At 42.5% G+C, this 25,253-nt stretch overlaps 1 protein-coding gene across 6 annotated transcripts in view; it reads right to left on the bottom strand.

The window, feature by feature from the left end:
• Nucleotides 1-11,221, bottom strand: part of CCAR1 (cell division cycle and apoptosis regulator 1) — a 60,525-nt gene extending 49,304 nt beyond the window's left edge. Inside the window, exons 1-2 of one of the 6 annotated variants that reach the window (XM_055325131.1) lie at nucleotides 11,072-11,221; nucleotides 9,160-9,282 (exon numbers count right to left, since the gene is read on the bottom strand). In XM_055325131.1, the coding sequence (XP_055181106.1) occupies nucleotides 9,160-9,232 (73 nt within the window). In that variant the 5' untranslated portion in view covers nucleotides 9,233-9,282; nucleotides 11,072-11,221. Of the gene's footprint in view, nucleotides 1-9,159; nucleotides 9,283-10,341; nucleotides 10,550-10,682; nucleotides 10,766-11,071 lie in introns of those variants that run through there. The other 5 variants (XM_055325132.1, XM_055325135.1, XM_055325130.1 and 2 more) reach the window with 5 other exon arrangements.
• Between the last annotated feature and the right edge of the window lie 14,032 nt (nucleotides 11,222-25,253).

The following is a 25,253-nucleotide window of genomic DNA, read 5'->3' on the forward strand; positions in this document are numbered from 1 at the left end:
GACTGGAAGCCTTATTGGAAATATGAATAGTTAATATATTTTGTATGTTATATGCATTTTATAGTCTTTTTTTTTTTTTAAGATTTTAACTTATTCATGTGAGACACAGGGAGAGAGGGAGAGGAAGAGACACAGGCAGAGGGAGAAGCAGGCTCCATGCAGGAAGCCCAATGTGGGACTCGAGCCCGGATCTCCAGAATCACGCCCTGGGCTGAAGGTGGCACTAAACCACTAAGCCACCCAGGCTGCCCCCCACTTCCCCTCCCCCTTTTAAAGTATGCTCCATGCCCGGTATGGGGCACAACATAGGACTTGAACTCATGACCCTGAGATCATAACTGAGCTGAGATCAAGAGTCCATGCTTAACCAACTGAGCCACTGAGGAGTCCTATATCCTGTTATTTACAATAAAGTAAGCTAGAGAAGAGAAAATCATAAGGAAAATACATTTACAGGACAGTACTTATCACCCGCCCCCAAAAAAAAAATCTCAGTAAAAGTGGACTCACACAGTTCAAACCCATGTATTCAAGGGTCAATGCATGTTGATAATGAAGGGTTCAACTGCTAGGTGAAATTCACAGGAAAGAAATTTACATTCTACTAGTTGTGTCAAACCACGAGTTAGTTAATTCAAATTTTGTGAAATCACTGTGCATGTGGTTGTGGCTTCTATATACCTGCAATACAGCTCTTGTAAAAATCATTCATATTTGAGACTTTTACTCTCAAAGTTTATTTCATTATTAATATCCTTTTTTTTTGTGGTTATCTGAGAAACTATACTTGAATTTTTCTAAGTAGCATTCTCCATTCTTGTGAATTATAATCAATATTCTGCAAGATAATTCTATAATTTACAAAGTACAAAGGTATCAATCCCTGACTAAATCTTTCCATCCAAGTGGCCAAACATTTGTCAGCTAGAGATCTTTTTCCAATTATGCAAAGTACAAGAGTCTGATTTATTTAATTCAATGATTGCTGAAGGTCTTCTGACCCTTCTGAAACAGATTTGTTTATGACTGTGTATCAATACTTCCACAAACCTATGAAATGAGCCCTAAATGACCATAGGCTACCAGTAAACAAGTAAACTCAAGGGCTACCATTTTTTAAACCTTTAAGGACAAATGTAAATATCATTTTCTAAAATGTAAAAAAACTGGGATGCTGGGGTGGCTCAGCGGTTGAGTGTCTGCCATAGGCTCAGAGCATGATCCTGGGTCTGGGGATCAAGGCTGGCATCGGGCTTCCTGGGAGGAGCCTGCTTCTCCCTCTGCCTGTCTCTGCCTCTGTGTATCTCATGAATGAATAAATGAATGAATGAATGATCTTTAAAAAGAAAAAGTAAAATCACCTTTATATGACCGAATCACACTCGTGTTATGATACAGTAATAGTATTTACTGAATACCAAGAAACCCACCATTAAAACACAAAAGAAAGGGCAGCCCCAGTGGCTCAGCAGTTTAGTGCCGCCTTCAGCCCAGGGCCTGATCCTGGAGACCCAGGATCGTGTCCCATGTCGGGCTCCCTGCATGGAGCCTGCTTCTCCCTCTACCTGTGTCTCTGCCTCTTTCTCTTTCTCTCTGTGTCTCTCATGAATAAATGATAAATAAAATCTAAAAAAAAAAAAAAAAAACCACAAAAGAGAAACCTCTCCCTTTTCTGTTGTCCCTTGAGCTTATCAAACTCACTGTTAAACTTATTTTTTTTTCCACTGTTAAATTTAAAACTCATTACCTTTAAACCTTGGTGCTCTATCTTTACTAAGGTAAGTCATCCTGAAATAAAATTCAAACCCTCAAACTGATGACAGAAACTTCATTTTTTCACCTTCTGCAAAAGTAGTTAAAGCATTGATCAAATAATACTTTCTCATTTGAAATTTCTACTACCAACACATACTCAAAAAGTAATCTCAGGGACGCCTGGGTGGCTCAGCAGTTGACCGTCTGCCTTGGGCTCAGGGCGTGATCCCGGGATCTGGGACTGAGTCTCACATTGGGCCATTGGGCTCCTTGAGGGGAGCCTGCTTCTCCCTTGGCCTGTGTCTCTGCCTCTCTCACTCTGTGTCTCTCATGAATAAATAAATAAAATCTTAAAAAAAAAAAAAAGTCAATCTCACTGTTTGGAGAGGAAAACAAGATGTGAGGGATTTTCTTCATAATTTGTGATTTTACTAAAGTACTTACAAACCCATGTGGGTTTTTTTTTATTTTTTTAAGAAGATTTTATTTATTTATTCACGAGAGATACACAGAGAGAGGCAGAGATACAGGCAGAGGGAGAAGCAGGCTCCCCGCAAGGAGCCTGATGCAGGACTCGATCCCAGGACATGGGATCACGCCCTGAGTCAAAGACAGACGAGACGCTCAACTGCTAAGCCACCCAGGTATCCCTAAATCCATGTTTTAAATCAAATGAGTAAGCGTCCTCTAAATGTCATCGTCTCAATATCCTTTGAAGATCAGATTTCACACAACTACAAAACCTTTGATGCTCCCATGCACAGATAACTTTCTTACAATCAGATAACTCATTGGTCGATGTACTGCTCGTTTGCAAGGTTCTACTGTAAGCCCATAAAAAAAAAGAAATTAAGGCTCAGCATATTTTAAATATAACATATTCCAAGTATTGTATCCTTCTATAATTGTCTTGTTTGACACACTAGCCACCAGACATATGTGGCCATTTCAATTTAAAGGAGTGAAAATTAAATAAAACTAGAAATTCCTCAGTCACAATAACCACATTTCAAGTGCTCAATAGCCCCATGTTGCTAGCGGGTAGCAAATTAGACAATGAAGACATAAAATACATCCATCATTGCAGCAAATACTTCTCAGTGGACAGTACTATTCTGTAACAAAGAGGCAAAGCCTTAACTAATTATTAATTATCTGTGTTATATGGAGTTCTTACAATCTCTATAAAGATTAACATCCTTACAGAAGGGGATCCCTGGGTGGCTTAGCAGTTTACCTCCTGCCTTAGGCCCAGGTTCTCCCTCTGCCTCTCTCTGTCCCTCTCTGTGTCTCTCATGAAAAAATAAATAAAATCTTTGCCAAAAAAAACCACAAAAAACAAAACACATCCTTACATAAGATAGCTCTTCCACTCTCTTAAAGTCCCATGGATGTGATAACTAATGGACCTGGCTATAGTCTCTCCTAGCTATTATTCAAATAATTGATCAACTCTCCCTTTCAGGCAGATGAAGACACTATTTGTAATGTTCTAGGATTTCTTCTATCCTAATTGCCTCTGTTATGCATCCAATTTTTGGCCCCATTTCTTTCAGAGTCTTGTACCACCCGAAGTTAATATTCAAACTTTTTTTTTTTTTAAAAAGATTTTATTTATTTATTCATGAGAGACACACACACACACACACACACAGAGAGAGAGAGAGAGGCAGAGACACAGGCAGAGGGAGAAGCAGGCTCCATGCAGGGAGCCCAATGTGGGACTCGATCCCAGGCCTCCAGGACCATGCCCCTGGGCCAAAGGCAGGCGCCAAACCCCTGAGCCACCCAGGTATCCCAATATTCAAACTTTCAATGTTACTTCCAAAACATTTTCGGCTATAACAGATCAAAATTATTTCCCTGATCTGAGGGAATCTGAGCTGAGTTGGGAGCCCAATGTGTGGCTTGGTCCCAGTACCCTGGAATTGTGACCTGAGCTGATAGCAGACACTTAAGCTGACTGAGTCCACCTAGGCACCCTGACTAAATCGCAGACTTTTTCAAAGCTGGATGGTATCTGACCTATTTTTTGTCTCAGCAACTTTCTGTAACAGATAAGGAATTTGAGGTCCAGAAAGGTGAAGAAATTTGTTTAGGTTTTACAGATGGTTACAAAGGAGTTAATGTTAGGACATCGGAATTGTGGTTCTTTATCTTCCATTATTCTGAGTCATCTGCTAAAATATCTTTGAGGATTTTAAGAATTCATTTCAAACTCCTTGGGATGGTATTCAGGTTGTTCTGCCTTTCTAGCCCTATATCTCATTTCTCCTACCTTAAAATAATTGTTCTTAATATTTCTCCCTTTTTTCTCTCTTCTAGCTGAAGTCCTATGGTATATATTGAGTGACAGTCATATTTTGTTTTAGAACTTTTAGGTCTGAAAATTTAACAGTTCAACAAGTAGTAAAGAGACATTAAGAATGAGATAGCCAGTGAATCTTTAGATTTTGTTTTTTAAGATTTTATTTATGGGGCACCTCATATGCCTCATTTATGGGGTAGCTCAGTGGATTACGAGTCAGCCTTTGGTTCAGGTCATGGTGCTGGGAGCAGGCCTTACATCAGGCTCCCTGTTCGGGGAGTCTGCTTCTGCCTCTTCTCCTGCTTGTACTTTCTCGCTCACTCTCCTCAAATACATAAATAAAATCTCTTTTTAAAAATTTAAAAAGAGATTTTATTTATTGAAAGTGTGTACGTGAGAGTGGTGGAGGAGCAGAGGGAGAGGGACAAGTAGACTCTGCTGAGCACAGAGTCCAACCTACAGCCCAATCCCATGACCCTGAGATCATGATCTAAGCTGAAATCATGCGTCGGCACTTAAAGTGACTGACCCACCCAGGCAGACCATGACTTTTTTTTTTTTATTTATTTTTATTTTTTAAATACTAATTAAAACTCAAACTCATAACCCCAAGATCAATAGTTGAATGCGCCACTCCTGAGCCAGCCAGGTGCCTGACTGATTGAATCTTTTACCTTAAGATTAATTATATTGACTAGATATAATTTAGTCAAATTTAGATTTGATGAAAAAATCTTTGCATTTGTATCTGTATATAATCATAATACTGAAGTATGAGAAATGATTTAGCATATTCTGACCTATTTTCTCATCTATTTCTTTGGACCATTTGTAAAATGACTGCATTCTGGCCATAGAGAAACATGAATTAGTTTAGGAGTTAAGACTATAGTGATAATGTGCTTTCCAACAGGCGACTGAAGCTAATACCAATCCAGTTGTTTTAAATATGACTTCATTTTTCCTACCTCTGTTTTGGCCCAGGTGGCCCTTAAGGCTCATTGTTAATACATCCTTTTTCCCCTCATTCTCTTAGTATTCCTTATTTTTGCTCTGATCCAGTGAGGGCTGTATTAACATCAAACTACAGGCGTCCCTCTTCCTGGGTGGGTTAGTCCTCTAAGTATCTGCCTTTGGCTCAGGTCATTATCTCTATCAAGGTCCTGGGATTGAGCCCCGCATTGGACTCCCTGCTCAGTAGGGAGCCTGTTTCTCCCTCTGCCACTTCCCCTGCTCATGCTCTCTCACTGTCTTAAAAAAAAAAAAAAAAAAAGAACGAACTAAAGAGTAATACCATCCACCAAGCGAAAGATGGGAAAAAGAGCTTCCTGACTTAAGGATCCACGGTAAGCACTATGGATTAGGTTTGGGAAAGGCAAGGAAGACCCTTAAAGTTAGGTGAGAGATTTTGGAACGTGAGTTTTAAGCAAGAGAAAGCTGCTACTGACAGTTATTCAAAAAGGAAGTGCCCAGGGCGTAAATGCAAAATGGAGCATACCTGAGGCATTTTCAAAGGGGAAAAAAGTCAAGATTTGATATATGACTGAATATGGGGGTTAAAGGAAAAGAAAATCAAAGATGACAGATGAGGACACTTCTAAGAATTCAAAATTAACCCGAAACAATTCAAATATCAATCTTAAAATTTACAACAGATTTCAGCAATATATTGCTAGCATGCATGCTTTTTTTTATTTATTTATGATAGTCACAGAGGGAGAGAGAGAGAGGCAGAGACACAGGCAGAGGGAGAAGCAGGCTCCATGCACCGGGAGCCCGATGTGGGATTCGATCCTGGGTCTCCAGGATCGCGCCCTGGGCCAAAGGCAGGCGCCAAACCGCTGCGCCACCCAGGGATCCCAGCATGCATGCTTTTACTAAAGTTTTTAATATTATCTAATTTTTAGGGTTATTTAAGTACTCTCTACACACCTAACGTGGGGCTCAAAATCATGACTGAGATCAAAAGTCGCATGCCCTTCTAAGTGAGCCAGCGAAGTGCCCCCTTTATATATTTTGCTTTATTTTTTGTTTTCCCCCTTTATATATTTTAAATAAGTCAGCTGTGTGAATGCAGTTAAATTTTCTATCACTGTTAGTTGAGAATTTTCAAGGTTAGTACAAATGAAAAATATCTTTGCTAGAAAATAGAACAGCAAACATTTTAACTGAATAAAACCATGTTAAGTTATATACAAAAGTAGTAATTTCATACTGCTCTCAAGACAAAATGAGTCAGAAATATAGGCACAGAAATCAAAATATTTAATTCAAGCTGAATTATTCAGTTAACCTTTTACTGTTCCACGATCATTTGATTGATGACTGGCCTCTGATACTAATATGCCAGGCATATTTTCAAAGGGTGCATTTTTTTTTTTTAACAGAGTAAAAAACTGGCACCTACACTATTATCCCAATTAAGTCCTTATATGTCCTTTGTTGAAATTTATTGAATTGAACTTGAAGCTGCCAGGAGAAAACCTGAGACAATAAAATTAGGTTAGAATGTTCTCCATTTAGGGTTGCGTGGCTGGCTCTACCAGTGGAGCATGTGACTCCTGATCTCAGAGTTGTGAGTTCAAGCCCCATGTTGGGTGTGGAAATTATTTACAGTTAAAAAAAAAAACTAGGGGTGGTGGAAGGGGAGGAGGGCGGGGGGTGGGGATGAATGGGTGACGGGCACTGAGGGGGGCACCTGACGGGATGAGCACTGGGTGTTATTCTGTAAATAAAGGTAAAAAAAAAAGTTCTCCAATTAAAGGAGATGTAAATAAAACACATTTTAAATGCCTCAGGATTGAAAATTTAGCTTTTACAAAAATTTGTGTGGCTCTCAAAATCAGCTCTATTAAGAAGAGATGATTAATCACAAAAAAGGGTTTTAAGATGAAGGTAAGAAAACAGTAAGCTTTCAGGAAGCAGCCTAAAATATAGCACCTGGAAATGAAACATTTTACTAAAAAGAGTATCACTAGAGTTCCATTTAGAACCTACTCCAGGATTGTTACAAAAAAGCTAAAGGCAGACAGAGGCTAACAAAACACCTTAAAGTCATGATACGTCAATAAAATTTGATTTTGAAAAACTCTGATTAACAAGGTCTAAGAAAACCCACAAATAATTTCCTATAGCACAAATAGAATCTCTGTTTACACAAACCGCATTATTTATATTTGGACTCTATGGAAAATATGGAAAGGGAGACCGATATTTACTATTGACTTTGGGTTTAATAATTTTATAAACATCTGATGTCTTCACTAGTTTTTAATTTTTTTTTTTAAGATTTTATTTATTTATTCATGAGACACACACAGAGAGGGGGGGGGGGAGCAGTGACATAGGCAGAGGAGGAGCAGGCTCCATGCAGGGAGCCCAATGTGGGACTGGATCCTGGGACTCCAGGATCAGGCCCTGGGCCGAAGGCAGTTGCCAAACCACTGAGCCACCCAGGGATCCCCTCAGTATTAAAAAAAAAAAAAAGTGTAATATGAATTTAATTATAATACAAATGTTAATAACTACAGATAACAGGCTTCTGCCATTAAGAGCTATTTTACTGAATAACACAGATATAAATTTAAAACAAATAAAAAAATAAAAAATAAAACAAATTATTATGCAGAAAAAGCCAGGTAAACTATGTTTAGTTTACCAAAATACAAGTACGTAGCTCTTGGGACACCTAGGGTGGCTCAGTGGTTGAGCAACTACCGTTGGCTCAGGGTGTGATTCTGGGGTCCTGGAATCAACTCCTCCATCAGCTCCTTGCAGGGAGCCTGCTTCTCACTCTGCCTATGTCTCTCTGCCTCTAGGTCTCTTATGAATAGATAAAATCTTTGGGGGAAAAAAAAAAGTATATAGCACTTGCTTCTGGACACAGAGTAACTGCTAATAATTCCCATTTCATCAAAACTAAATCAATACCAGAGTCCCCATTACTTAACATAAAATAGTACCTAGATCTGAATTAAATACAATCTATTTTAATTATTTCATAATATCTTCAGTTGCTTACAGAACCAATCATTTAACTCCCCAAATGAAGAGTAACTAAAATAAAAACTCAGAAGCATCCATTTCTTTAAGGAGAAAGGTCACCTACTTAAGTTAATCATGTCCACCAATTTTAGAACACCCAAGCCAGAAGATCATTGTGTCTCTATAACCTTGAATTACTAAAATTGACATTTTAAGTAAAAGGCAGTAAAGAACCAGTATTAGAGATGTCATAAATAAAAAAATATACTCAAATTAACAGAATAAACTAATTTTACTGGGTACTTAAACTGAAGTTCATTCTGTAGAATCTTTGGGAAAATTATGTAAGATTCAAACTGTAAGTCAAGAAATGGGAAAAAAATTTTTCCCCCTAATTAAAAAAAAAATCTCTTCCGGAACACCTGGGTGGCTCTACGGTTGATGAGCGTCTGTCTCGGCTCAGGGTGTGATCCCGGGGTCCCAGATCAAGTCCGACATATTGCTCCCTGTGGAGAGCCCGCTTCTCTTTCTGCCAACGTCTGTCTCTCTCTCTGAATAAATAAATCTTTAAAAAGTAAATAAATAAATTATCTTCTTAAGAAGCAAAGGGAACACTTTCAATGGCACATTTTTGTTGACCTTTTGAAAATGTTAACATTCCTTTGCTCCTTTTACATCTATTCATCTTTTTCCTTTGCTTAATAAATTCTTTAGAATTGGGCTTTTCACTTTAAATTCAAACAACTGAAAGCTAGTCATATATAATTTTTCATAAAACTTAAACTTTTAATATATTACTTTTTAAAAGTAACTTGTGACTACTGACACACTAACGTGCCAAATGAGATAACCTCTAATCAATGAGTGGCTGCTAACCTAATTAAATCAAATAAAAGTTAATCAACTTAATGTTCGAAAAACTATACAAAACTATCAAAACTGTGTGAAACAGACGTTTTGCTGGTTGATCCAAGAATTTTTAAAAGCTTCACAAATAGAAGATACATCATTTGCTAACATTCTACAATATCACACAGAGCCTGATTCACATAGTTGTAACATGTCCTCCCCCCATCCCCCAAGTTTACAGTACATGTGTTCAGGAGCCTGACCTGGCTGAGATACCGCAGTGGCTGTAAACTGAGTAGCCCATGGCGGATTCTTCTGTCCTCCAAACTGAGCCATGATGAAAGGGGGGTAAAAATCTTCACTTGTTTGTCTTCTATAGCAGCGACCTATTAAGAAAAAGAATCCACATTTTAAAGCTCAAACTGATAAATATCGTGAAAAGTACTGTTAAAGAAGTGTTTTTGTCAAGGACATCTCCGTAGATCGTTGTTGCATAAATAACAAGGTATATATACGAACGTCCTGATACGCAGCAAAAAACATTCTACATCAAGTGGCTCGCCAAAAGCACCCAATTTCAACATAAGAAACGAGGAGTCGACTTACAGGAAGGGCACTTCTTTCCGAAGACTACAAACTGTCATATTTAAACGGAAGACCATGTGCTGTTATCTACCCAATTCTTAATAAGTACACAGCTCCAGGTTCAAAGAAAATAGAGCCTGCGTGTTTCTTTCGGCGATGTTGGGGGCTGAAAGTGGCGAAACCAATAACGGAAACTGGGGATGAAAACACTCAATAAAGGTATTTAAGGCCACCATTTAAATAACGTACATCTCCTTACTTTCTTGGGCTGGGGAGGGCCGAGGGGCTCCTTTTCTCTCCCCTCCCTCGAGGGCAAAGACAGTTGAAATAACGGATGCCCCTGAAGAACCATCGCTAAGACCCCTCCCCCCCCCTAAAAAAAACAAGTCAGAAAAGGCGAAGATCTCAGCCCGCGCACCCCCTCCTTCCCCCGGCGACTCGCAGGGGCCGGAGCTCAGCCATCCATCTTCCTCCAGCCCCAGCTCCTCCCGGGACGCAGACCAGAGAAGGCGGAATCTCCGTCTCACGAGACTGGGCGAAGCGCCAAGAGAGGACTACTGAAAGCCCTGGTCCCCTCGGCCCGCCGGGCCGGGCCAAGCCTCCGTCCCCCCACCCCGCGCCGCCGCCAGCCGCACGACGCCCCGAGCCGGCGGCGGGGAAGCTGAAGCTCGGCGGCTCCGGAGTGAGGAGAGACCGCAGACCCGCGCGGCGGAGGAGCGCGGGAGGCACCTGAGGAGCCGCGGAGGGGAAGGGGAGACGACAACACAAGGCGGTGGGGGAGGGGCCTGCCGCGCGGGGCCTGCTCCGACCCGCACAAAAGGGACCGCGTCCCTCCCGCCCCAGTCCCACGAGAGCCCCACCGTCGCCGGCCTACGGACGCCGTGCTACCGAAACAGCCGCTCACGGCCCTTCCGCGGATCCGACAGGACGTCAGGCCCCCGGCTCCGCTGCCCGCTGCTCCAACCGCGAGGACCAGACCTTCACCTGAGTCGGGTCCCGGCTAACACCGAGGCCATTTCAAACCCGTCAGCGTCAGGCGCATGCGCCAACTTCCCCCTCTTCCTCCACGCCTTCCCCCCCACCTCCGCGAGGAACGGCGCTTACGGGCTGACGTCGTACGTGCGCGCTCCCCCGCCCGCCTTCAATACGCCCGCCGCCAGCGCTACGCAGCCAGGACTGGAGCGCGCCTGAGGAAACTTACCTGAGCTTCCCACAACAATGAGCGGGCCGTGTCTCCGCGCCAGCTCCGAAGAGACGCCTTCTCGGAGGGTGGGCAGGGAAGAACCGGCGGTCACGTGACCCGGTCAGCCCGCCGCCATTTTGTACTTTTTCGCCTTTTTTTTGTGTGTGTGTGTGTGTGTGTTTTTTCCTTTTAGATCAGGTACTTAAAAGAGTGGATATAGCCTGTACTGTCTTCCTGGGTTTTTTTTTTCTTTTAATTGAGATAAAATTCACTTACCGTGTAATTCACTGTCTTAAATATTTTGTACAGTCCAGGGACCAATTTTTAGATTTTTTTCCAGTGGCCTTTATACAGTCCTAAGGTTCTGCAGGCCATCGCCACCTCAACGCTTAAAAGAACCACCTTACCCAGTAAGCAGTCGCTCTTTATTCCCTGCTACTGCCATGCCGTCACAGGCACTAGGCGGCTTTGTCTCCGGATGTGTATTTCCTAGGTACTCCGTGTTCATACAGGGTCTTTCGTGTCTGGCTTCTGTGGTGTCTACACGGAGCGTCTCTGGATCGGATTGCACCCCCCCCCCCCCCAGCCAAACATGGAGCGACCCCTTCCGGCGGAAGCCGGTGGCGCAGATGGTGAAAGACTCGACCGAGGCGGAACAAAGGAAATGGAAGTTTCTTACCGTCACCTCAAGGGAGCGACCAGCAGGACCCCGAAGGAGAGTCTCTGCAAAGAGGCAGTGGGTGGGGACTGTTTTTAAAGGGGGTCAGATGAGGATTATGGCCACCTGCAGAATTCTCCCGTGTCTGGTATCTGTGACTAGTTGTAAGTAGCCCGTTGGCCGGTTAGGGCCTATGGATGCGTAGTTGAAGGTAGGTCCCCCTGTAGCCCAGCCCATCTGTATTCAGGTGGCCTGGTGGGCCTTTCTGAATTCCACTGCTCTGGCCCGTTTGCCTAAAAGTGGCGTCTACAGCCTCTTTGACTTACTGTTTCTAAGTTTCATGAAGCAAGCCTCAGTACTTAATTCCATTTCATGGCTAAAACGAATCCTTCAAATGGCTATCATCACATTTGTTTATCCATTTGTCCTAAGACGATCGCTTAGGTTGTCTTCACTTTTTGCTGTTATGAATAATGTGGCTGTGAATATTCACATACAGGTTTTTGTGTGTGTGTGTGTGTGTGTTTTGAACTCTTGTTTTCAGTTCTCTTAAGTATATGCACAAGAGTGGGATTCCGAGTCACGTGGCAGTTTCATACTTCAGTTTTGAGAAACTGTCAACTTGTTCTCACAGTGGCTACACTAATTTAATTACCATACCCAGGGACGCCTGGGTGGCTCTGTGGTTGAGCGTCTGTCTTTGGCTCAGGTCGTGATCCCGGGATCATGTCCCACATCGGGCTTCCCACACAGAGCCTGCTTCTCCCTATGCCTGTGTCTCTGCCTCTCTCTGTCTCTCTCTCTCACGAGTAAATAAATACAATCTTAAAAAAAAAAAAATCTTGAGACACAGAGAGAAAAGTAGACTCCCTCCAGGGAGCCCCATGCAGGTCTCCATCCCAGGACCCAGGACGCTCAACCACTGAGCCACCCAGGTGTCCCATAAATAAAATCTAAAAAAAAAAAAAAAAGAAAGTTATCGTTATAGGTGTGCATGGGTGGCTCAGTCAGTTAAGTAGTTTTGGCTCATGTCACAATCACCTGGGTAGAGAGATCAAGTCCCATGAAGGCTCCATGCTTAACAGGGAGTCTGCTTGAAGATCCTCTCCCTCTGCCCCTCCCTTTACTCTTGCATGTGTGCGTGTGCTCTCTCTCTCTCTCTCAAATAAAGTACTTTTTTAAGATTTTATTTATTTATTTGACACAGAGAGAATGAGAGTGCACATGCAGGGGGAGCCAGTAGAGAAAGAGGGAAAAGCAGGCTCCTCACTGAGCAGGGAGCCAGGTGTAGGGCTCTATCCCAGAACCCTGGGATCATGACCCAAGCTGAATGCAGATGTTTAACCACGGAGTCACCCAGGCACCCCTAGAATAAATATTTTAAAACAAAACAAAGTTGTTCTTATAGTATCCTTGTGTGTGAAATGGATTTGACTAATATCCCTAAAGACTAGCAAAGTTATCTTATTGACCATTTGTCTATCTTCTTTACAAAAATGTTTATTCACGTCCTTTGGCTCCCCCTCCCGAACCTTGGTGATTTTTGTGTGTGTGCAGTAAAAAAAGATATATATATGAACATAAAATTTGACATTTTAAACATTTCTAGAAGCGTATAATAATACGATGGCATTAAGTACATTTACAGTGTGGTACAACCATTACCTTTGCGCAATTTTAAATTTGGTTGTCTTTTTGACTTAGTCGAGTTCTAGTTCTGCATACTATATCAGAGATATGTTTTGCAGATATTTTCTCCCATTCTGTGGATTATCTTTTCACTTTATTAGTAGTATCATTTCATGCACAAAACACTGATTTTTGTTGAAGTTGAACTTAATCTATATTTTTGTTATTTCTGTTTGGGAGGACAAATTTTCTGCTACACTTGGAGATTATTCTCACTGATCTAAGAATTAAACGAAGATGAGATAGATTAACAGATTAGATTAAAAAACAAGAAAAGTCAAATTTAATTACATAGATGTGGGGCATCCACATAAACATTAGAGATTCCAAAGATAGTCCAGCAAAATGAGGTATATGTGTCATTCTGGATTAAGGAGAAGGAGGTAGGGGTCAGGGGCTTGAAAGGAAAGGAAGGTAATTCATAGGAAGAATAGAAAGAGTAAATATTTGGTAAATGTTTGCTGGGCCAGGGCAGCCCCGATGGCTCAGTGGTTTAGCGCCACCTTCCGCTCAGGGTGTGATCCTGGAGATCCGGGATGGAGTACCACGTCGGGTTCCCTGCATGGAGCCTGCTTCTCCCTCTGCCTGTGTCTCTGCCTCTCTCTCTGTGTATGTCTGTCATGAATAAATAAATAAAATCTTGGGCAGCCCCGGTGGCTCAGCGGTTTAACACCGCCTTCAGCGCCATGCGTGATCCTGGAGTCCCGGGATCCAGTCCCATGTCGGGCTCCCTGTATGGAGCCTGCCTCTCTCTGTATATCTCATGAATAAATAAATAAAATATTTAAAAAAATAAAAAAATAAAAATAAATAAAAATCTAAAAAAAAACAAAATTTAAAAAAATGTTTGCTGGGCCATCCAGAAACAATGGGGCAAAGAGATAAAAAAAAAAAGTCTTACTAATTTCCTCCCTAAGGGCACTTGGGTGGCTCAGTGGGTTGGGCATCTGCCTTCAGCTCAGGTCATGATCCCAGCCTCCTGAGATCAAGCCCCATGTTGGGCTCCCTGCTTAGTGGGGAGTCTGTTTCTCCCTCTCCCTCTGCCCCTCTCTGTGCTCATTCTCTCTCTCTCTCTCAAATAAATTAATAAAATATTAAAAAAAAAAAAAACACCCAACATGAGGCTCAACTCACAACCCTGAGACCAAGAGTTGCATGCTCTTCCAACTAAGACAGCTAGGTTCCCCAGTAGTTGGAATTTTGATAGGGATTTCATTGAATTTGTAGACCAATTTAGGGAGTATTGCCATCTTAACAATATTATCCATTTCATGATTAGAGGATCTTTTCTCTTTAATTATTTAATTATAAAATTAATTACAAAATTAATTAAATTTAATTGTACAATTAAATAAATTTAAATTTTTTAATTTTTATTTTTAAATATATTTTACTTATTTTATTATTTTTTTAAAGATTTATTTATTAATGAGAGACACAGAGAGAAAGGCAGAGACATAGGCAGAGGGAGAAGCAGGCTCCCTGTGGGGAGCCCGATGTGGGACTCGATCCTGAATCCTGGATCCTGGGATCAGGCCCTGAGCTGAAGGCAGATGCTCAACTGCTGAACCACCCAGGTGCCCCTATTTTACCTATTTATTTGACAGAGAGAGCATACAAGTAGTGGGTGGTTCTGAGGGAGAGCAAGAGGGAGAAGCAGACTTCCTGCTGAGCATGGAGCCTGAAGTGGGGTTCTATCCCAGGACCCCAAGGTCATGACCTGAGACCTAGTCAGATGTTTAACTGGGCGGACCAGGTAGTCCATTCATCATTGTTTTTTTATTCCTCAAATTTTAATTATTTTTTTATTATTTTAAAAAGATTTTATTTATTTATTCATGAGAGACAGAGAGAGAGGCAGAGGGAGAAAGCAGACTCCATGCAGGAAGCCCGATGTGGGACTCGATCCCGGGTCTCCAGGATCAGGCCCTGGGCCAAAGGCAGCACTAAACCGCTGAGCCACCCGGGCTGCCCATTATTTTTTTTAAAGATTTATTTATTTATTCATGAAAAACACAGAGAGAGACAGAGACATAGACGGAGGGAGAAGCAGGCTCCTCGAAGGAAACCTAATGTGGCACACGGTCCCAGATCATGCCCTGAGCCGAAGGCAGATGCTCGACCACTGAGCCACCCAGGTGTCCCTATGTAGGCCATTAAAAAAAAAATCTTTTTTGGGGCAGTGCTTGGATGGCTCAGTTGATTTAGCATCCAACTCTTGATTTCGGCTCAGTTCATGACCTCCTGGGTCTTGGAATCAAGCCCCACTTTGGGCTCTGCAGTTGGCAGGGAGCCTATTTGAAGATTCTTTCCATTTGTTCCTCCCTCCACTGGCTTTGACTCATGTGCGCGCGCGCTCTCTCTCTCTCTCTCTCTATCTCAAATAAATAAATAAATCTTTTAAAAAACCTTTTTTTTTTTTCTTTTTAACGAGGTGCCTGGCTGGCTTAGTCAGTAGAGTGTACAACTCTTGATCTTGGGGTTTTTGGCTTGAACCCCACGTTTGGTGTAGAAAATACTTAAAAATAAAATCTTAAAAGGAGTGCCTGGGTCACTTGGTTGGTTGAGGGTCTGCCTTCAGTTCAGGTCAGGATCCCCGGAGTCCTGGGATAGAGCCCAGTGCTTCCCTGCTGAGTAGGGAGTCTGCTTCTCCTTCTCCCTCTGCTTGTGCATGCTCTCTCTCTCTGTCTCTCAAATCAATAACTAAAATCTTTAAAAAAAAAAATAAGATCTTAAAATATCTTTTTTTTAATGGAAAGAAGGATTTATTTATTTAAAGTAGGCTCTACCGGGATCCCTGGGTGGCGCAGCGGTTTAGCGCCTGCCTTTGGCCCAGGGCGCGATCCTGGAGACCCGGGATCGAATTCCACGTCGGGCTCCCAGTGCATGGAGCCTGCTTCTCCCTCTGCCTGTGTCTCTGCCTCTATCTCTCTGTGACTATCATAAATAAATAAAAATTTAAAAAATAATAATAAAGTAGGCTCTACCCCCAAAGGGGGCTTGAACTCATGACCTGTAGATTAAGAGTCACATGTTCTCCCAACTAAGCCTTGTGTAGGGGATTTTTTATCTTTTTCACTCAAGCAGTGCTGCAATAAACAACTTCATACTTAGGTCATTTCTTTCATAAAATTATGTCAATAGAATATATTCCTATAAGTAGGATTGCTTGGTCAACAGATCGTGTGAATTTACAATTTTTAATGCATATTGCCAACTTGACTTCCATAAATTTATACATCTTTACACACCTACTAGCAATGTATGAGAGCGTCTGTTTTCCCCTACACTTGCCAATAGTATATTTTCAAACTTTTAAGCCTGCTCACTGGTGAATAACACTGCTTCTGTTATCTCTTTCTGTGTAACAAACTGTCACAAAATGTAGTAGCTTAAAATAACAGCTTTTTTTTTTTTTTTTAATTTATTCAAGAGAGACAGAGAGAGAGAGGCAGAGAGCCTGGAGCCTGACATGGGACTCCATCCCAAGTCTCCAGGATCACACCCTGGGCTGAAGGTGGTGCTAAACCTCTGAGCCACCGGGGCTGCCCAAATAACAGCTTCTTTATATCTGTTGGCTCTATGGGATGATGGACCTCAGCTAGATGGTGATGGCTTAAGGTCTCTAATTTGCTTGCAGTCGGATGGTAGCTGAACTGGAGTCATCTGATAATGGCCTGTCCAAGGTGATTTCTTGGTTCACACATCTGGGACTAAAGTGCTCCTGTACTCTAAGCCTCTCTAGCAGAGCAGCCTGGCCTTCTTTCATAAGAGCTCAGGCCCCAAAAGTAATGAAGGGGATAATGTCAGCTCAGTTTGAATGAGGTGGAAGAAGAGATGTCAGCTTTCAATGCACAAAGAGGGGGGAAAGGGGATGATGGCCTTCTTTGGCATCCTAATGTAGTTTTGGTTAGCATTTCTTTCAATATGAGTGAGGCTATCTTTTCTTTTTTTCAAAAAATATTTTATTTATTTGAGAGAGAGAGGGAGAGAATGAGCAGTGGGGAGAGGGAGAAGCAGATTCCCTGCTGAGCAGGGAGCCCCAAGTGGGGCTCCATCCCAGGATGGGATCATAATCCAAGCCTAAATCAGATGCTTAACCGACTAAGCCACCCAGGTGCCCTTTCCTTGAGCATAGGTTTAATTTTTTTTAATGATTTTTATTTGTTTATTTTCATGAGAGACACAGAGAAGCAGAGACATAGGCAGAAGGAGAAACAGTCTCCCCACAGGGAACCTGATATGGGACTCAATCCCAGGACCCTGGATCACGACCTGAGTCAAAGGCAGAGACTTGACCACAGAACCACTGAGGCGTCCCTTCCTTGAGAATCTTAACTGTCTTGATGTTAGAGGCAAAAGGTAACCGCTTCACATTAGCCGGACCTCCAAGATCCTGTAAAAATCTCTTTGGAAACTTCCTTTTTCTTCACCTCCTACCCCCCAAAGATGCAAATTAGCAATCATCCTCCAAGCTTATGGCCCCTTGATATACATCTGAAGGGTCTCATGACTAAGATTCTACTAAACAGAACTAAATGAACAACAGCTAGCCCCTCAAGGTCCTAGAAACCTTGCCTGCAAATTCCTTAGAGACTTACACTATCCCTAACTTCCTCTCAACTTGAAAGTATGTAATCAGCCACTCCTCATGTTCTCAGTACAGCTCTTTCTGCCCATAGGTCCTGTGTCTGTGCTTTAATAAAACCATCCTTTTTGCACCGAAGATGTCTCAAGAATTCTTTCTTGGGGTGCCTGGCTGGCTCAGTTGGAGGAGCATGCGACTCTTGGTCTCGGGGCCATGAGTTCAAGCCTCATGTTAGTTGTGGAGATTGCTTAAATAAATAAAACTTAAAAAAAAAAAATTCTTTCTTGACTTTTGCTCCAAACCTCAACATTTTCAGATCAGTTTGTTTTGGAATTCTGTTCTGTTCTACCGATCTGTTATTCATCACACTAGTACCATATTCTTTCAATCACTGTAGCTTTATAAAATATTTTATATTTGTAATATTGAGTAGAATTACTCTCCCTTTTCCCCTGACCCCTGGATATTTTGGGCTATATTTATCTATTCCATACGAACATTTTTTTTTAAGATGGGAGGAGGAGGAGAAGCAGATTCCCTGCTGAGCAGGAAGTCAGATGCAGGGCTCATTCCCAGGACCCCGAGATCATGACCTGAGCTGAAGGCAGATGCTTAACCAACTGAGCCACCCAGGCAACCCTCATATGAACTTTAAAGTTAAGTTTGTCCAGTTCCCTCCAAAATATCCTGAAGGTGGTATCTTTATCAGGATTTCTCTAAATGAATAGCCTAAATTAGTGATAATTCATTATCAGCCAGCCTTGAATCCAACCACCAGTGATATTATATCCTTTATACTCCAACTTTTGGGGGATCCCTGGGTGGCACAGTGGTTTGGCGCCTGCCTTTGGCCCTGGGCGCGATCCTGGAGACTAGGGATCAAATCCCACGTCGGGCTCTCTGCATGGAGCCTGCTTCTCCCTCTGTTTGTGTCTCTGCCTCTCTGTCTCTCTCTCTGTGACTATCATGAATAAATAAATAAAATTAAAAAAAATTTATACTCCAACTTTTTTTTTAAAACTTTATTTATTTTTAAGTAATCTCTATCCCCAAGCGGGCCTCCAATTCACTACTCTCCTGTCCAAGTACTAACCAGACCCAACCCTGCTTAGCTTCCGAGATCAGAGGAGATCAGGTGCGATCAGGGTGGTATGGCTATAGACTCGAATTCACTACTCTGAGATCAAGAGTCTTATGCTTTTCCAAGTGAGCCCGCCAGGCCTCCCATTATTCCAAGGTTTTTTGTTTGTTTTAGTTTTTTATTTTTTTTAAGATTTTATTTATTTATTCGTGAGAGACACAGAGAGAGAGAGGCAGAGACACAGGCAGAGGGAGAAGCAGGCTCCATGCAGGGAGCTGGATGCAAGACTCTATCCCAGGACCCTGGCATCATGCCCTGAGCCAAAGGATGATGCTCTGAGCTACCCAGGCGTCCTTTGCACACATGCAAGAGAGCACAAGAGTGGGGGGAGGATAAAGAGAGAGAATCTTTCAAGCAGACTCCCCACTGAGTGCTCCATCCTCTCTACCCATGAGATCATGATCTGAGCCAAAAGGAAGAGTGGGCTTCTCAATCAACTAAGCTACTCAGGCACCCTTGAAATATAATTTTTTGTTAAAGATTTTATTTACTTACTCATGAGAGACAGGCAGAGACAGGAGAAGCAGGAGCCTGATATGGAACTCGATACGAGACTCTGGGATCATGACCTGAGCCAAAGGCAGCCACCCAACCGCTGAGCCACCAGGCATCTGAAAACTTCTTTTTATTTTTTAAAGATTTTTATTTATTCACCACACACACATACACAGACCTGGGATCGGGTCCTGCATCAGGCTCCCCGCATGGAGCCTGCTTGTGTCTCTGCCTCTCTCTCTGTGTCTTTCATGAATAAATAAAATATTTAAAAAATAAATAAATAAAACAAGATTATACATTTCCACAGATCTTCGGAATGATCATAAATTCTAGTTGCTTAGATGTGTGTAAATAATCATTTTTTGAAAGTGATTGTGACTGAAGAAAGAAGAAATGGTGGTGCTAGGAGAGAGATGTAAAGGCTGAAGAGCCATTTCTTATCTGTTTTATGATGCCAGAGACCTAGAATCTTTTAAGATTTTATTTATTAGGGATCCCTGGGTGGCGCAGCGGTTTGGTGCCTGCCTTTGGCCCAGGGCGCGATCCTGGAGGCCCGGGATCGAATCCCACATCGGGCTCCCGGTGCATGGAGCCTGCTTCTCCCTCTGCCTGTGTCTCTGCCTCTCTCTCTCTCTCTGTGACTATCGTAAATAAATAAATAAATAAATAACCTTTAAAAAAAAAAAAAAGATTTTATTTATTAGAGAGAGAGAGAGAAATGTCTCTCTTTTTAAAAAAATATTTTATTTATTTATTCATGAGATACATACACACAGAGAGGGGCAGAGACACAGGCAGAGGGAGAAGCAGGCTCCATGCAGGGAGCCTGATGTGGGACTCATTCCTGGGACCCCAGGATCACGCCCTGGGCTGAAGGCAGGCACTAAACTGCTGAGCCATCCAGGGATCCCCAAGGGACTAGAATCTATTTAAATATTGCTAAGGAGGATCTGTTATTGAGATTGAAGTTACAGGCAAAGAAGAAATAGCTCCCTCCTGAAGAATTGAAGTCCCTGAGAAAGCTAGATGGGACAGAGGCAAGAGTTCACGTAAAGGGATTAATCTTTGATTGGAAGAAGGACATTTCCGTCATTGGAATGGGAAGCAGAAGGTGGGTTCAGGTGCAGATAGATTCATAAGCTATAAAAAAAAAAAAGATTCATAAGCTATAGATGGGAAAAGGAGAAGATTTTTGGTCTGTGGCTTCAACTACTCTGAGGAAAAAGGCAGTCAATGATTGAGAACAATTGGGGTTCAAAGGTGTACACAGATTGGATGGTTTAGAAAAACAATATTGTAGGCCTCATCAACACTGGCAATTGTGACTCTGTGATGAAGTGGGGATTCTATAGCATGCCAGGGGACCTTTGCATCACACAGCCTCGGGAAGTAAAAAGGCTTCTTGGCCATATGCCATGTGACTGTGCTTTCTTTACCTAGGAACATATGGAATTAATAACCTGCAGTAGGCAAGCAAGGCCTAGGTTGTTCTATTTTTGTGCAATAATTTACATGTAATAACCAAAGAAAGAGCACAAGAACATAACATTTTCCTTGGAACTTTATACTATGCGCTAGGTCGTGACAGTTTTGGGGTGCCTTGCATTATCTGTTAAAGAATAGAGAAACTCAGGACACCTGGGTGGCTCAGCAGTTGAGCTTCTGCCTTCGGCTCAGGGTGTGATCCTGGAGTCCTGCATGGGATTTCCTGCAGGGAGCCTGCTTCTCCCTCTGCCTTGTTGCCTCTTTTCTCTCTCTTTCTCTCTCTTTCTCTCTCTTATCTCTCTCTCTCTCTCTTTCTCTGTCTCTCATGAATAAATAAATAAAATCTTCAAAGAAAAAAAGAATAGAGAAACCCCATCTTTCTGTGGCCCAATAATAAAGGAAGGTTGCATATGATCACCCTTCCTGAGCATAAAAGACAAAGGCCATCACAAAGTGGAGAGAGAGTGACCAAATCATCTGACAGAGTAGCTCCCTTACTCTGAATCACTCAAGATGGGGCAGGCAGGGGTGGTTGGAGGAAAGCAGAAGTTAGGAGTATAGGCTGAGGAATCAGAATGCCTTGGTTCAAACTTGGCTCCTGCTCTTAACAGCTGTGGTAATGCTGGGCATGCCAGTTACATTTTCTGTGCTTTCTTTCTTTCTTTTTTTTTTTTAATTTTATTTATTCATTCATGGGAGACACATACACAGAGAGAGGCAGAGACACAGGCAGAGGGAGAAGCAGGCTCCATGCAGGGAGCCGGCTGGACTCGATCCCAGGTCTCCAGGATTTGGCCCTGGGCTAAAGGCAGCACTAAACCGCTGAGCCAGCCAGGCTGCCCTGTGCCTATTTCTTCACTGAGGATTACATGACTATTACACATGCTGTGGTTTATTTATTTTTAAGATTTTGATTTAGGGGCAGCCCGGTGGCGCAGCGGTTTGGCGCCGCCTGCAGCCTGGGGTGTGATCCTGGAGACCAGGGATTGGGTCCCACATCGGGCTCCCTACATGGAGCCTGCTTCTCCTTCTGCCTGTGTCTCTGCCTCTCTGTGTGTGTGTGTCTATGAATAAATAAATAAAATCTTAAAAAAATAAAAGTATAAATAGTCAATGTGGGAGAAAACAAACATGATTTAAAAAAAAAAGATTTTGATTTATTCATGAGAGACACAGAGAGAGAGGCAGAGACATAGGCAGAGGGAGAAGCAGGCTTCCCTGAAGGAGCCTGATGTGGGACTCAATCCCAAGACCCCAGGTTCATGACCTGAGCCAAAGGTAGATGCTCAAACACTGAGCCACCCAGGGGCCACATGCAGTGGTTTAGAGGAAAGCACTCAGAAGAGTTTTGGCATATTAGAAAGTTTTTATAATCTAATCCATTTCTGCTCAGATACACAAAACAGTTCAGGGAGAGCACTTCATTACCAGAGGGCTGGGAAACCAGTGTGTATAACATCTGATTATGATTTAAGCTTATCTTTAGTAGAAAATTCTGTCTTATAGTCAATAAAGCTTTGTTAAATTTAAAAAAAAATTTTGTCTTCACATGGATGAATCTCAAAAGCATTATGCTAAATGATATAAGCTAGCTATTTTATTTTCATAGCATTCTGAGAAAGGCAGAAAATATGAAGGAAAGAAATCTGACTCGTCATTGCCAGGGGCAACCAGGTGGGGAGGCAATTTGACTACAAAGGATACCTGGGTACGCTTGGGGGCTATTGGAAATAAAATGTAATCTGAGTCATCCAGTATACAGTAGTCACTAACCACCTGTGGCTATTGAGTAATTGAATTGTGACTGGTGCAACCAAGGAATTGAACTTTTAGTTGTTTTTAATTTAAAAGACTTTTTTTTTTTTAATTTTTATTTATTTATGAGAGAGAGAGAGAGAGGCAGAGACACAGGCAGAGGGAGAAGCAGGCTCCATGCACCGGGAGCCCGACGTGGGATTCGATCCCGGGTCTCCAAACCGCTGCACCACCCAGGGATCCCAAGACTTTTTTTTTTTTTTTTTTTTAAAGTAACTTCTAAACCCAACATGGGGCTTGAACTTAGAACTCAGAGATCAAGAGTGGCATGCTTGGGATGCCTGGGTGACTCAGCGGTGGCTCCCTATGAGGAGCCTGCTTCTCCCTCTTTTTTTTTTTTAGATTTTATTTATTTATTCATGAGAGACACAGAGAAAGAGGCAGAGACACAGACAGAGGGAGAAGCAGGCTCCATGCAGGGAGCCCAATGTGGGATTTGATCCCCAGTCCCCAGGATCACACCCTGGGGCAAAGGCAGGCGTTAAACCACTGAGCCATCCAGGGATCGCCTGCTTCTCCCTCTACTTATGTCTCTACCTCTCGCTCTCTTTCATGAATAAATAAATCTTAAAAAAAGAATGGCATGCTTTACAGACTGAGCCAACAAAGCACCCTAAGTTTATTTAATTTTAATTAACCAACATTTATTTATTTATTTTTTTTATTTTTTTTTTTAATTTTTTTTTGTTTTATTTATTTATGATAGGCACACAGTGAGAGAGAGAGGCAGAGACACAGGCAGAGGGAGAAGCAGGCTCCATGCACCGGGAGCCGGACGTGGGACTCGATCCCGGGTCTCCAGGATCGCGCCCTGGGCCAAAGGCAGGCACTAAACCGCTGCGCCACCCAGGGATCCCTAATTAACCAACATTTAAACTTAAAAACTTATAGATTCAATTATTGGAAAGTTTTTTTTTTTAAGATTTTATTTATTCATGAGAGACACACAGGAAGAGAGAGAGGCAGAGACACAGGCAGAGGGAGAAGCAGGTCCATGCAAGGAGCCCGATGTGGGACTCGATCCCGGGTCCCCAGGATCACACCCTGGGCTGCAGGCGGCGCTAAACCACTGCGCCATCAGGGCTGCCCTAATTTTATTTTCTAATTTAACTTTTCTTTTATTTACTTACACTTTTTTAATAAAATTTTTTTTAAAGATTTTATTTATTCATGAAAGACAGAGAGAGAGAGAGAGAGGCAGAGACAGAAGGAGGCTCCATGCCGGTAGCCCCATATGGGACTCGATCCTGGGTCCCCGGGATCACCTCCTGAGCCGAAGTCAGACGCCCAACTGCTGAGCCACCCAGATATCCCTCTTTCTTACCTTTTTAATGTGACTATCCTATATAAAGTTTTAATTACAAATAGAACTCTCATAGTTTTTTTTTTTTAAGTAGATTTTATTTATTTATTTGAGACAGCATGAGCTTGCGGAAATGAAGAGGGAGAAGAAACAGACTCCCCACTGAGCCAGGAGCTTGACATGGGGCTCCATCCCAGGACCCTGAGATCATGACCTGAGTTGAAGGCAGACACTTAGCCATCTGAGCCATCCTGGTGCCCCCCTCAATTAGTTTTCTATTGGACAGTGCTATTCTATATCTTGATTATTGTTTTTTTTTAATTTTTATTTATGATAGTCAGAGAGAGAGAGAGAGAGAGAGAGAGACAGAGAGGCAGAGAGGCAGAGAGGCAGAGACATAAGCCGAGGGAGAAGCAGGCTCCATGCACCGGGAGCCCGACATGGGATTCGATCCTGGGTCTCCAGGATTGTGCCCTGGGCCAAAGGCAGGCGCCAAACCGCTGCGCCACCCAGGGATCCCTATATCTTGATTATTGTTACAGAACTATATACATTTGTCAAAACTCAGAGGACACATGTAAAGGGAAAATTCTCTGTATGTAAATTATGCCTCAATAAACATTTGTTTTAACGGTTGCCTGGCGATCTCAGTCAGTAGAGATGTGACATTCAATCTTGAGGTCACAAATTCTAGTCCCGGGACGCCTGGGTGGCTCAGTGGTGGAGCCTCTGCCTTTGGCTCAGGGCGTGATCTCGGATCTGGGGATCGAGTCCCACATGCTTTCTGCATGGAGCCTGTTTCTTCCTCTGCCTGTGTCTTTGCCTCTCTCTGTGTGTCTCTCATGAATAAATAAATAAAATCTTTAAAAGAAAAATTCTAGTCTAATGTTGGGGATAGAGATTACTAAAATAAATAAATACATTTTTAAAAGATTTTATTTAAGAGAGAGAAAGAGTGAGAGAGAGAGAGAGAGAGAGAGAAGGAGCAGGGGAGAGGGGCAGAGGCAGAAGCAGACTCCCCCATGAGCACGGAGCCTGATGTGGGGCTCAATCCCAGGACCCTGAGATCATGACCTGAGCTGAAGGCAGATACTTAACTGACTCAGCCACCCAGGCACCCCAATAAATAAATATGTTTTTTTTTAAATATGTTACTTTTTAAAAAGATTTTATTTATTCATGAGAGACACACAGAGAGAGGCAAAGACACAGGCAGAGGAAGAAGCAGGCTCCTTGTGGGGAGCCTGATGCAGAACTTGATTCCAGGACCCTGGGATCACACCCTGAGCCAAGGGCAGACCTCATCACTGACACCCAGTGTCCTTAAATTAATAAATCTTTTAAAAATGTTTGAAAAGGGCAGCCTAAGTGGCTCAGCGGTTTAGCGCTGCCTTGATCCTGGAGACCCTGGA

This window comes from Nyctereutes procyonoides, unplaced genomic scaffold (assembly GCF_905146905.1).
Source record: "Nyctereutes procyonoides isolate TBG_1078 unplaced genomic scaffold, NYPRO_anot_genome, whole genome shotgun sequence".
Lineage (NCBI taxonomy): Eukaryota > Metazoa > Chordata > Mammalia > Carnivora > Canidae > Nyctereutes > Nyctereutes procyonoides.